Here is an 11,287-nt window from a genome sequence, read left to right as displayed (position 1 = left end):
GCCTCGTGTCTGCTCTGTGCGCGTGCGCGGGTTGGGGGGCGGCTGCGCGTGCGCGGGTTGGGGGGCGGCTGCGCGTGCGCGGGTTGGGGGGCGGCTGCGCGTGCGCGGGTTGGGGGCGGCTGCGCGTGCGCGGGTTGGGGGCGGCTGCGCGCTGCTGCCACCGGCGCGGGGCTTCTAGCGGCGGTTCAACCGGACCCCGGCGGCGGCAGCTGTTGTTCGACCGGACCCCGGCGGCGGCGGCTCCTCCGTGACCACGGCGGCGCCCAGGGCGGTGTGGCGGACGCCTGAGCGCTGCAGCAGCTCGTCCGGGGCGCCGGCAGCCCGGGCTGCGGAGCTCTGCGTGCCCCGGCCGCCGTGGCGGGGAGGCCCGGAGGTCTCTCGGGATGAGCGCGGCGGCCTCAGGTGCGGGGCAGGGCCCGCGCGGGGCCGGGGCGCGGTGGGTGCGGTAGCGCTGCAGAGCGGAGCTCGGCGACCTCACCTGCTGCTGCGGCTGTACGGGCCCCAGCGTCGGTGCTTAGCGCGAGTGGTTTAGAAAACATCGTATAAATAAACCTGAAGGGGCCTTGGATATTGGAATCTGGTACAGGAGAGTGTTGTGCAGAGCAAGGCCGTAGGGTTTGAAGGGATGGGGGTTGTCAATCTCTTGTGATGGAATCCAATTCTGTTTAGAATCTGCGGTTGCACCAGGAGCTGTATGGACAGCTGATGAAATTGCTGAGCTGTGTTACCTGCATTATAAGACCAGACTCCCCAAGCAGGGGAAACCAGATCCAAACAGGGAATGGACTTCACTAGCAGCTGTTGTCAAAGTGGAGTCCACAACCCAAAGAGAGGGTCTTGCTTGCCCGGGGAATCTTCAGGGTAAGAATGAGTTGTGAGGATTGGGGTGGGAGGGGCAAAGGGGGGAAGGACATGTCAGTCCTTGGTGCCTTTTTTTCCCCCGCCTCCAAAATACTTTTAAAAATAAAAAACATACACCTCTTCCTGTTCCATTTCTGTCTCCACCCAAGTTCTTTCTGTGATTGTTAAAGCTTTTAGAGTTCCTGTCTGGAAAGAGATGATTATAGTGAAATGCTGTTCTTCCCAGACTATAATTAAGAAGGTGAAAACCTGTATTTAGCTGTTCAATAAGTGCCGAAAGTCTAGACAGGACTTGCATTCCTAATGTAAACCCTTGTGAGTGTGTGCTTGGCTACTATTTGAGAGAATCCCAGAAAGGTCTCTGTTTGCTGTCCTTTAACAGACTGCATTATTACGCTGTGTGTTTGTGTTAGTTCACCATCATCTTTTTTTCCCCTTAGTGGTGCTTCCGTGTTGTCATGCAGATTGTGTCCCGTGTTTGAGGAATCCTGCGCCAGTGTCCACTGTGTGCTGCCTGGCCTGGGTTAGCAGTCCTGCTGTGGAATCATAGACTTCCTTAGCACCAGTGCTTCTGCCTGTTAAGTTCAGTTTTCCAGCTGGTAGTGTTTCCTTTCTGGAATGCCACATGCCTGCTTCCCTGTACCTTCCCTTCTACACAATGTTCTGTGTGTTGTTTTACCAGAATGACTGTATGAGGGCAGTGCTTCTGGAGATAGTTCATTCAGTTAATGTGGTTTCTTTTTTTTAGTAAGGAAGGAAGTTGTTGCTATGGGAACTGGAACAAAATGTATTGGCCAAAACAAAATGAGAAAAAATGGTAAGTATGCTGTAAAATCCAAGAGTAGGCTACCTATGCTACCTTCTTTCTTGCTAGTATCATAAAATCAATGAAAATGTCCAAGGCATTGAGCTCGGACTTGTGGATTGAAGCCAGAAGTGAAAGGCAGGCCTCATCTTGTCAAGAAGAGAGGCGCTTAGGCAGCCAGAGAGCTGTGATCTGTCAAATCCTGTTTGCTTTGTTCATCTCCTTTTTGGTAACGATGTGTGTTCTCGTTTGGTTGTTGCTTTAGGAGACATTCTGAATGACAGTCATGCTGAAGTTGTGGCTAAAAGGAGCTTCCAGAGGTGAGGCATGAAGTTCACGTGCTGTTATTCAGTGACACTTGAGGCTGGTTGTTGCAATACAAATGGTTTTGACCTACAGCTGAAATAGCCAGATTTTGCAGCTTCAGGGATGTGAATGTAATGAAAGAGACAGTATTACTTCAGTGTAGGCAATGCTTTTTTTCCCCTTTGTTAGCAGGAGTTTAACCTCATTTTTACACTTCTAAATGGTGTTAAGGTCCTCTCACAAAAGCCTGTTTCTTCCTCTTTCTTGTGGAGCCTCTGTAGGAAGAATTAGGATCTGATTTCATGTGATGTCAATGCTGCTCTGATGACCAGCTGTCAAGGACAGCCTTTGTGCTGTTTCCCACATACCACTCCTCTTATTCTCGTGGGATAAGTTAGTTCAAGGAACTGAGCCAGGAAAATAGTAATGCTGCAGGCACGAGGATGTTTCTTGTGGTTTGATGCCACTAAAGTGGCTCTCACACCATCGGATGAGTTGGAACTTAGTTGTATGATTTGAGGAGGTAGTTGACACCACTGAATCCAACCCTTTGAGTTTCCAGTGACTGTGTTTAGGGAGTATGTTGGATGCCATCTATCTCTGGAAGCATAGCTGATTGGTTCCTCACAGACTTTGTCAGGAAAGAACAAGTGGGCATCTAAATCTGGTGTTTTCCCATGCATCAAAAATGAAATATGCGTTTCATGAAAACTTTCTGCCTAACAGGTACCTTCTCCACCAGGTGCAGCTGGCAGCTTCCCATCAGCAATGCAATATCTTTATTCCGGGAACTGAGACTGGGAAATGGAAACTCAAACCGAATATCACGTTTGTTTTCTTCTCCAGTCATACCCCATGTGAGTAAGCTGGAGGGAACCAATGTCGTGGCTCCCGCTTGTAGAATCTTTTCTGGCCCTTGCCTTTCTTTGGTCTCTCTTTGGTCTGGGGTGACAGTGGGGCAAGAACTCATGTTATCAGTCTCTGTGCTAAGATGTATTGACTGGTCTTCCACAGATACATTTGGCATTTTGTCTCGCTGGATATGATTAATTAGAACTCAGTAAATCTGATATACTGCTCATTATATAGTGGGATGTTTCTCTTTAAACAATAAAGGCTACTATTTTCATTTCCAGAAACTAATATACTTGTCAGAGGTTCTGCCCTGTCTCCTGGTTGCTTTGCTCTGTAGGTTGTCTCCTTGGATTCAATTTTTAATAAAAAGATTGATATTTACCACAGTTTCTAAAACAAAAGCACGCAGCCACGCACACAAAAAACCAAACCATGAGACAAGCAAAACCAAAAAAATAAAAAAACAGACAAAAAACCAAATCAGAACAAACAAAACCAGAAAGAACCAATACCAAACTCCCCTCAAAACCACCCAAAAAAGCCTTACTCACAAACCACCCGTCCAACCCAAAACTTCGTATGGAATGGAACGCAACTTTTCATTTGTCATGGAAAATGCTCTTTGTGGTGCTGTTTTTTGAAAACACACAAAGATGAGTATTGGCAAAAAGCAGGAATGCATCCTCTTGGTCTACCAGCTTATCGGATGTCTCCATGTTACCACACTCTTACCAGCATGGTCTTCAACTCTTAGTTTGTTACCAAGGAAGTCTAAGCACTCTCAAAATATACTTCATCAATATTTTGCATAGTGAATTAATTGCTCATACATTTTCATTATTTTGACAGCATTGCTGGAATATGTTATAATGGTTTTCTCTGTTAATGAGTACGCAAGTGGAATCTGCATGTTCAAAGCTAATAGCAAGTATAATGCCCTGCCTGCATTTTCCTCATGTGCCTGTCAGGCTTTGTTTGTTTTGAACTGAGCTTCAGAATTTTGGGTTTGAGCTTGTTTTAGTGATAAAGATTAAAATTTCCATCCTTATTTGAGATGTTACTCTTTAATAATTCTTTTCAGGTTTGTATAGTTTAGTTAGATCAGACTGGTTTTCCTGCGAGTCTTCAGCTCTGCTTGTAGTCTGTCAAGTGCCTTTTGACACCTTTTGCTTTGTAATTTTTGTTTTAAATTTTGCTTTTTTGATTATTTCTTAGGTAGAACACAAAACTCAAAATTAAATATATATTGGCTCAAATGTCAGTGAAGTCTGATTCATCATTGTACAGGGCAACCTTGTTTGAAAAGCATGTTCTCATAGTTAAATTTTCCTGATTGCAAATCTGTGGAAGCTAATAGTAGCTGTAATATTATTGGTGTGGTGTGTTCCAGTCATGAGAGATGCGGGTTTGGCCAATATTGATGTCACTTCTTTTGTTCTAGGTGGAGATGCTTCTATTATTCCAATTAGTGAACCAGAAAACCAGCTTTCTGAGCCAAGTGATGCAGTTGGACAATCAGCAGAGCATAGAAGTAACCATGATCATTTGAATCCAGAAGATAAAAGGAAATCTGAGAAAACAGCAAGTCATCATGCAATCAAGAGAATGAAAACTGATGATGGTTATTTTTCTGTAATTAATGAAGACCTGGCTGTTCAGCAGGTATCTGTGGAACGAGAAGACAACACAGATCCAAAGAGTTATGACTGTTCTGCAGAGATGCAAAAAGCTCATCAGGACACTGCTGTAGGGAGACTGAGGGTGGTAGATGTTTATAGAACTGGAGCAAAATGTGTACCCGGGGAGCTGGCTGATGCCCGAGTGCCAGGGCTGGGCTATCACTGCGTGGGGTTGTTGCGAGTGAAGCCAGGTCGTGGGGACAGAACGTGCTCCATGTCCTGCAGTGATAAACTGGCTCGCTGGAATGTGTTAGGGTGTCAGGGAGCTCTTCTGATGCATTTCCTGCAGTATCCAGTGTATCTGTCAGCAATTATAGTGGGGAAGTGTCCATATAGCCAAGAAGCCATGCGGAGAGCAATTATTGAAAGGTAAGTACTCTCCTTTGGGAATCAGATAGCTTGCATGGAGTCAGTGAGTTATGGAAGGCGTCATGTCACGCACATATCGGGACTTTGCACCAAAGGCATTTGCAGAAAATGTGACTTTCTGCAAACTTACATCTTCCGAAAGTAGCCTGGTGTAGTATGGAGAAAAGGTGACTACGGCTGATAGGTCAGATGAAGATTCACAAAGAATTTCCATTAGATTCAGGATCCCCTTGGTTTCCCTTCACAGAACAATGAGAAGCCATAAGCCACTTGAGATTTTCTAGAGACCTTCCAGCAGAAAAAGCATCTGGAAGGACACAAACTCAGCATAGGGAAGCTTTTTAGTGAAGTTGAACTTTCCTTGCCCTCTTCCCGATTTTATTTCCTCAAGTAGGGTCTAGCGAAGTTTTAATTTATTCAGTTACCCATATTCCACAGGGTCATTTTAAGTTCCCTTTTACAGAATTGTGTTGGTGAGCCAAAGCAGCTTTTATTTCTTGCAGGACCATTCCTAAAATCAACTGTAAAAGCTGCCCAATCTGTCCATCCCACAGGCAGTCTGACAGAAGTGACTCCAAATGAATGCGCAGGTCGTCCTTTGCACTGTGGGAGGGATGTCTTTCTGCTTGTCTTCACAAGCCTTTTTATAACTTAGCATTAAATTAACTTCTTAGTTCTTCTGAAGCTTTTGCTGATTTTAGACACGCTGCTTTCAGACTTACTTTCCAGCAAGTAAAAGATGCAATATTTTAGACTTGTTTTGAAGGGACTTGTAGGAAAACCAGTTTACTTTACACTGTCTTCCTAAGCTTGGATCCAAACTTAAATTTTTCCAGGAGGTTAATATTCCATTCAGTGAGTAATGGTAGTTCAGGGTAACCACTGTGAGACTGTACATGGAACTGTAAGTCTATTTTGTATCTTTCTAATCTTTGATTATGAACCCTTAGGTTCATAAAAACAGTTGTTAATGTAATATGGTTGACTGTGTAAATATGTTAAGATTATTGTTTTTCATTGTGGTTGCAGAAGTATGTTGCAGTTTTTATCCTGTATACCTTATCTATATTGATAATGCTAGCTTTTAACTAGACCTTTTAAAATCAGTTCATTGTAGTTTTTCTAGGATGGACAAGGTCTTAATAAGCTGTGGTGCTTTTTTTTTTTAACAAATACTTTTTGTAAAGACAGAATGCTCCCAAACCTCCTTGTCTCTCTTCTGTAACTCATACTCAATTCAGTTTTAATGTAAAATTAACATGCTTTAGATCATGAAGGGAAATTGGTGAAAATGGGCTTGTTTGGGAAGACCAGACTTAAAATGGCTTGCATTTTTCCATGTTTGCTTTAGGTGTCAGCACATCTCATTTTTACCAGACGGTTTTCTCGCCCAGGAGGTTCAGCTGCTGCAGTCGGCTCTGCGCTTTGAACACAGCCGTCAGGCAATTCAGGAGGTTCAGACTCACAACAAGACAAAACTCGTTCCTTGCAGTGCAGGTGAGTTAACTTGGGCTGGTTGCATAACCGCATGCAAAAGTCCAAAGAGAAATTAGGTGGTTTGGGTGGTTTCCTAAAATGGAACATCATTCATTGCTAGGCCAGAACTTAATAATAATATTCAGCTCAGCCTCTAGTCCCATGCAGGGAGTTTTCAGGCTGAATAAACACTTGGTTGATGCCATTAAGAATTTATAATCTAAACAAAGATGGAAAATAACCAGAGAAAGCAAAGTTCTGACAGTAATAAGGAAACAAAAATATCAAAAGACTTCTTGTTTCAGTTAGTTTTGCATTCTCTTTGGTAATGAAGAGAAGACTTGCCATGCTGAGTTCTGCTCGTAATTGCTCCAGAAATCCGTAAACGTAGAAAGAATACAGAGTAGTATAGTGTAAACGTTTTCATTGATAGAGGTTTTGGACATTGCATTTTTTTGCCATGGCGATGAATGAATATGCAAGTCACGTTGTGATGTGGCAACATGGTCTCGTTTGGGGAAAAAAACCAGTGGAACTGCCGCAGTGTGTGTATAGTTAAGCAGTTTCTGTAGAGTGGGACACGGCTGCCTTCTGCTGCTGTGTGCTGCTCTGTCAGCTGGAAACAGAACTTACTCTGCTACGATGGAGCTGACGATAAAATAGAATGGAAACAAAGGGTTCCTTGACAGAACTCAGATTAATTAAATTGGAGTTATTTACAGGTGCCAGGAAAGATTTTGATTCTGTGAGATAGGAAGCAAAATCCATCATTGAAAAACTGTGCTAATTCACTTAGCAAAAAAGATCTGAAGCCAACTGTGACTAAAGTCCTGTGTATGCCTTTCTTTCTGTACAGTTACTCAGGTCATTCTGTTAAATAAAGACAAGTGATGCTTTGTCACGCTTTTTCGCACGTATGAATTATAGAAGTTGATTTTTTTCTTGAGGGGGTAAAAACCAGAATAAACTCTGAATTCAGGACTGTTACACTAGGTATTGAAATCTGTTTGGTAAGAACATTTCACCTGGCACTTTTGAAAAGAAAAATGTGTTCTGTTTAAGATTCTGAAGATTGCAATTAGTGTGACTAAATGAAAGAACAGAAAATAATTTCATTTTTGAGTAAATTTTTACCTGCTTGTCAGAATCTGATATCCTCTGACCAGGTGGTTTTAGATACTTTACATGTGGAGGGTTTAATGTTTAATACCAGTTGTATGTATTTAACGTTACTTGACATTACACACAATTTTAATATAGTAGAGTGATATGGCGTTGACCTAAATCACAATGCAAGTACAGTCTACACTTAGCAGAGTATGGCAATTGCAGCATACAGTGGAATCATAATATGAGTGTTATTAACATAACCAGTTTCCATAATATGGTGTATTTTTTGAGCATCCTGAACAGCAAGACAGCATCACAAAGGAGAGAAGCCGTGAAAATTGTCTTTAGAGTTAATGCATGTGCAACTGCTTTGCCTGTTAGGAACGCAGAAATGGGAGAACTTGGGGAACAAAAATTGCCTCAAGGCAGAAGAAGTTAAAGGGACTCTTGGTTAGGCTATGGGTGGCAGATTGGGCATGTAAATCAGTTTTGTGTCTGTTAATATGCTACCTTTTCCAGACAGGATGCACAAAAGAAAGTAGAGTACCCCTAAAAAGGGGAGAATTAGAAAGCTGGAGGCCAAATATTTAGAGGCACGGATTCTTGAAGGACCTGATTAAGATGAAAGTTCTGTGTATGTGTATATGTATATAATTTTTTATTAAACAGAATTTACCAATTCTTTTAGATTTTAGAGTACTAGCCCTAGAGAAACATGGTCCTCTCTATAGTTTGAATTATTTTGGGAAGCAGCATGGTATCCTGTGAGCATACAGTGTGAAAGGAGCTGTTAAGTTCTGCTTTTGCGATGAGAACATCTCCGTTGTTCCTCAGCTATCAGTTGGAGCGCGGTCCCTGAGCAGCCTCTGGATGTCACTTCGGATGGCGTCCGGCAGGGAACAACAAAGAAGAGGATCGGGAGCCAGCAGAGCAGGTGTGAGAACGTTGTGATATCTGGATGCATGTACCTAATTTGTTAGCACACGTGCCTCTGTTAGCTCATGTGATGTGTAGTGTGTTGTCAGAGCAGAAAGAAATCCACCGACTGGGGAAAAAGGGAAAAGGCAGGGAGCGGAGGAAGAGTCACTGTGTAAGGACATGTTGGAATGACTGAAGTTGAATTAGGGTTAACAAGTTTCTTTGTCACTGTTGATTAAAGAGACCATTGTGGATAATGGTGGTGGGGGATTATGATAAATTTTTATTAGAAGACAGCTTATTTGTTGGTGAAGTTAGTAGAACTTTTGCTTTGTATCATTTGGGTTGATGGCTGTGAAGGAAATCTGTGTGTTACAGGTCTGGCCAGCTGACCTGGATGTGTGATTGTTAAGTGTTGCTTTGAAATGTGACTTTCTGCCTTGAAGTTTGAAAATGTTATGAAATGCTTACAACAGATTCCTAATGCAAAACATGTCACCTTTCCAGTTGTTGTCTTGACACTGCTCTTTACGAAACATCATAACCTCCTATCCACTGTTAATGTTTAAAGAAGCAGTTACGTATTTTTCTTGTGGTTGAGAGGAATTACTTGTGAACTTCTGCAGACAAATGTCTTCATCTCTCTACACTTTCCTCAGCTTAGGTGAGGTGACCAAAATTATCTCTGGTCTGTGGAAGTTCAGCTTGAGGGTTGGGGTCACGTTTTGGTGGTTGGCTGCTTGCATTACCGATTTATCAGTGGCCGTATTGTTCATTTTTTCCAGGCTTTCTGTGAGAAAAAAGATAATCCTGACATTTTGTTAGCACAGGTGACCTGGGTGACTTAGTGTGTTTTCTGAGACAGGCTTCATGTGCACTGCAGAATATTAGTTTCCAATATGTGGTGTGTAACATATTCCAGAAAACACGTGAAAGATTAAACAAGCCAACCAGCTCCATTTCCTCAGTAGGTTCACACTTGTTACACAGCAGTATTAAAACTGTAGAGCCATCAGCTAGCTACCAGTTTGCACAAAACTGTAAGAACTTAATTACTCTTGAAAGATCCTTCTCTTTTTTCCCATGTGCTTGATATTCACTAAAACATTCAAAAGTTACTGCAGAGCCTACAGGACTGTATGATTGCAGAGGACTCATTTCCTTAGGAAATCAGGATTGAAACTGTCAAGGAATAAGTAAACTGTTTACACTTTTGTGATAAACATTTACAAAAGGAACTTTTATAATGAAAATAAGGAGTAAAGCCTTTATGGGAGGGGTGTTTGATAATAGGTAAGACTTTGTTTCTACCCTGTTTGTTTTGTACCCTTGAGGAATCGCAGGGTGATGGGTGGGGGGTGTTGTTTAGGGTTTTTTCCCCTCTCAGTGTGCTAGGTAACAGTAAATATGAAGGAAGCTAAAGCTGACTAAAAGGAATTTGTAAGTAGGTGTCTGGTATGTGGTTTTATTAATGCTATATTAACTCAAACACCAAAACCTACAATATAAACCCTTGACAGATTAACATGAGATGAGATTTTAGAGCATCTTTGCATGCCAGTTTGGGGGTTCTTAAAGAATATGCTAGCAAAATAGGAAGGGTTTTTTTTATTCCCCCCCAAGGCTTCTGGAGTATCAGTATTTGCACATATTGGAGACCTGAACCAGTTGTGGTGAAGACAAGTGTATAAAAATAATTTAATTAAATAGAGAATATAGCTGAGGCTTTCAAATACAAACTATGCTTTATAAGCAGCTCATGTTGTTACCTTCTCTTTGATGAAAGAAAAGGGCTTAAAACCGACAGATGCATATGATATCTTCAAAAGACCTTTCAGACTTTGATCCATTGTATTTTTTAATGACTCTCTTTGTATTTAACTGTCCTGCAGCTGTTGCTGAATGTGTCCTGTCACCATTGTGAAAAGGGCAACATTACTCCAGATATTTCTTCTGATTATTTTATTTGTTCTGAATAATACTAAGGGTTTTTTTGTTTGAACAAGCTTTTGGGGTCTCTCTGTGCGTGTTTGATCAGTTCTGGGCCTGGGCCTGGCTGCACCGTGCTGCGGTTCTGAGCTGACAGGACAGTGCAGTCTCGCACAGGTAACAGCGTGGGGATGTTCAGATGTTCTCTGCAGACTGGCAGCGCTGGCTGGGACAGGGCGGCAGGGCAGCTCTTTGTGACATTGAAAACAAAGGGAAAAGGCAGCTGGGCAGCTCAGATGGAGTGGGAAAAGATAAATTGGGGAGAACTTTTAAATTCTTTGAGATGTGAACATAATTCCTGCATCAGAAATGTTCAGCTGGGATGTACTGCTGTGAGCAGTGCGTTTCTGATTTCTTTTTTCTATCAGAATTTCTGATTTCTTTTCTTCTCTTTTTTTTTTCCCCATCAGATCCAAGATCTGTAAAGTGGAACTCTTCCATACGTTCAAAAAGCTGGTGACAAGTATTTCACAAGAAGATCTGCCAGACACTCTCCGGTAAAGACATTTTTGTTATATTTAGAAGACTGATTTGTATCTTAATGAAACTCAAGTATCTTAAGAAACATCTTAATGTATCTTAATGAAGCTCAGTGCTGTGATGATATCAGAATCTGCTCATGAATCTCACTCACCTTAGATGAGTTCATGGTTAAAATTTGATGCTTTAAAAAATACAGCATGTGCTTGATGGGTTAGGAAGACTCTCTTTTTGGTCTTTTTAATCACCTTCTTGGAGAATAGCTATCGCATCTCATGCATTAATGATGGGCAGAAGAAATTTCAGGTGGATTGTTTGTGTGGAGTTAAGGTACGAATTTGAGGCAGCTATCTCTTGTGAAGGCTTACTGCTTTTCAGAAGGGTAAACACTGTTCCTGACCCGAGAGAGCCTGGATCTCGTGTCTGTTGGGCACCTCTA

At 42.2% G+C, this 11,287-nt stretch overlaps 1 protein-coding gene across 5 annotated transcripts in view; it reads left to right on the top strand.

The window, feature by feature from the left end:
- Positions 1-127: 127 nt before the first annotated feature.
- The window catches only part of ADAT1 (adenosine deaminase tRNA specific 1), a 23,963-nt gene continuing 12,803 nt past the window's right edge, over positions 128-11,287 (top strand). The window contains exons 1-10 of one of the 5 annotated variants that reach the window (XM_065028273.1): positions 128-402; positions 670-861; positions 1,302-1,384; positions 1,610-1,678; positions 1,932-1,986; positions 2,699-2,829; positions 4,269-4,875; positions 6,227-6,372; positions 8,296-8,395; positions 10,779-10,865. In XM_065028273.1, the coding sequence (XP_064884345.1) occupies positions 782-861; positions 1,302-1,384; positions 1,610-1,678; positions 1,932-1,986; positions 2,699-2,829; positions 4,269-4,875; positions 6,227-6,372; positions 8,296-8,395; positions 10,779-10,865 (1,358 nt within the window). In that variant the 5' untranslated portion in view covers positions 128-402; positions 670-781. The remainder of the gene's footprint in view (positions 403-669; positions 862-1,301; positions 1,385-1,609; positions 1,679-1,931; positions 1,987-2,698; positions 2,830-4,268; positions 4,876-6,226; positions 6,373-8,295; positions 8,396-10,778; positions 10,866-11,287) is intronic. The other 4 variants (XM_065028271.1, XM_065028275.1, XM_065028274.1 and 1 more) reach the window with 4 other exon arrangements.

The sequence above is a fragment of the Columba livia genome, chromosome 13 (genome assembly GCF_036013475.1).
Source record: "Columba livia isolate bColLiv1 breed racing homer chromosome 13, bColLiv1.pat.W.v2, whole genome shotgun sequence".
Classification (NCBI taxonomy): domain Eukaryota; kingdom Metazoa; phylum Chordata; class Aves; order Columbiformes; family Columbidae; genus Columba; species Columba livia.
The sequence above is the reverse complement of the archived record's forward strand: the minus strand, read 5'-3'. Positions and strand labels throughout refer to the sequence as shown.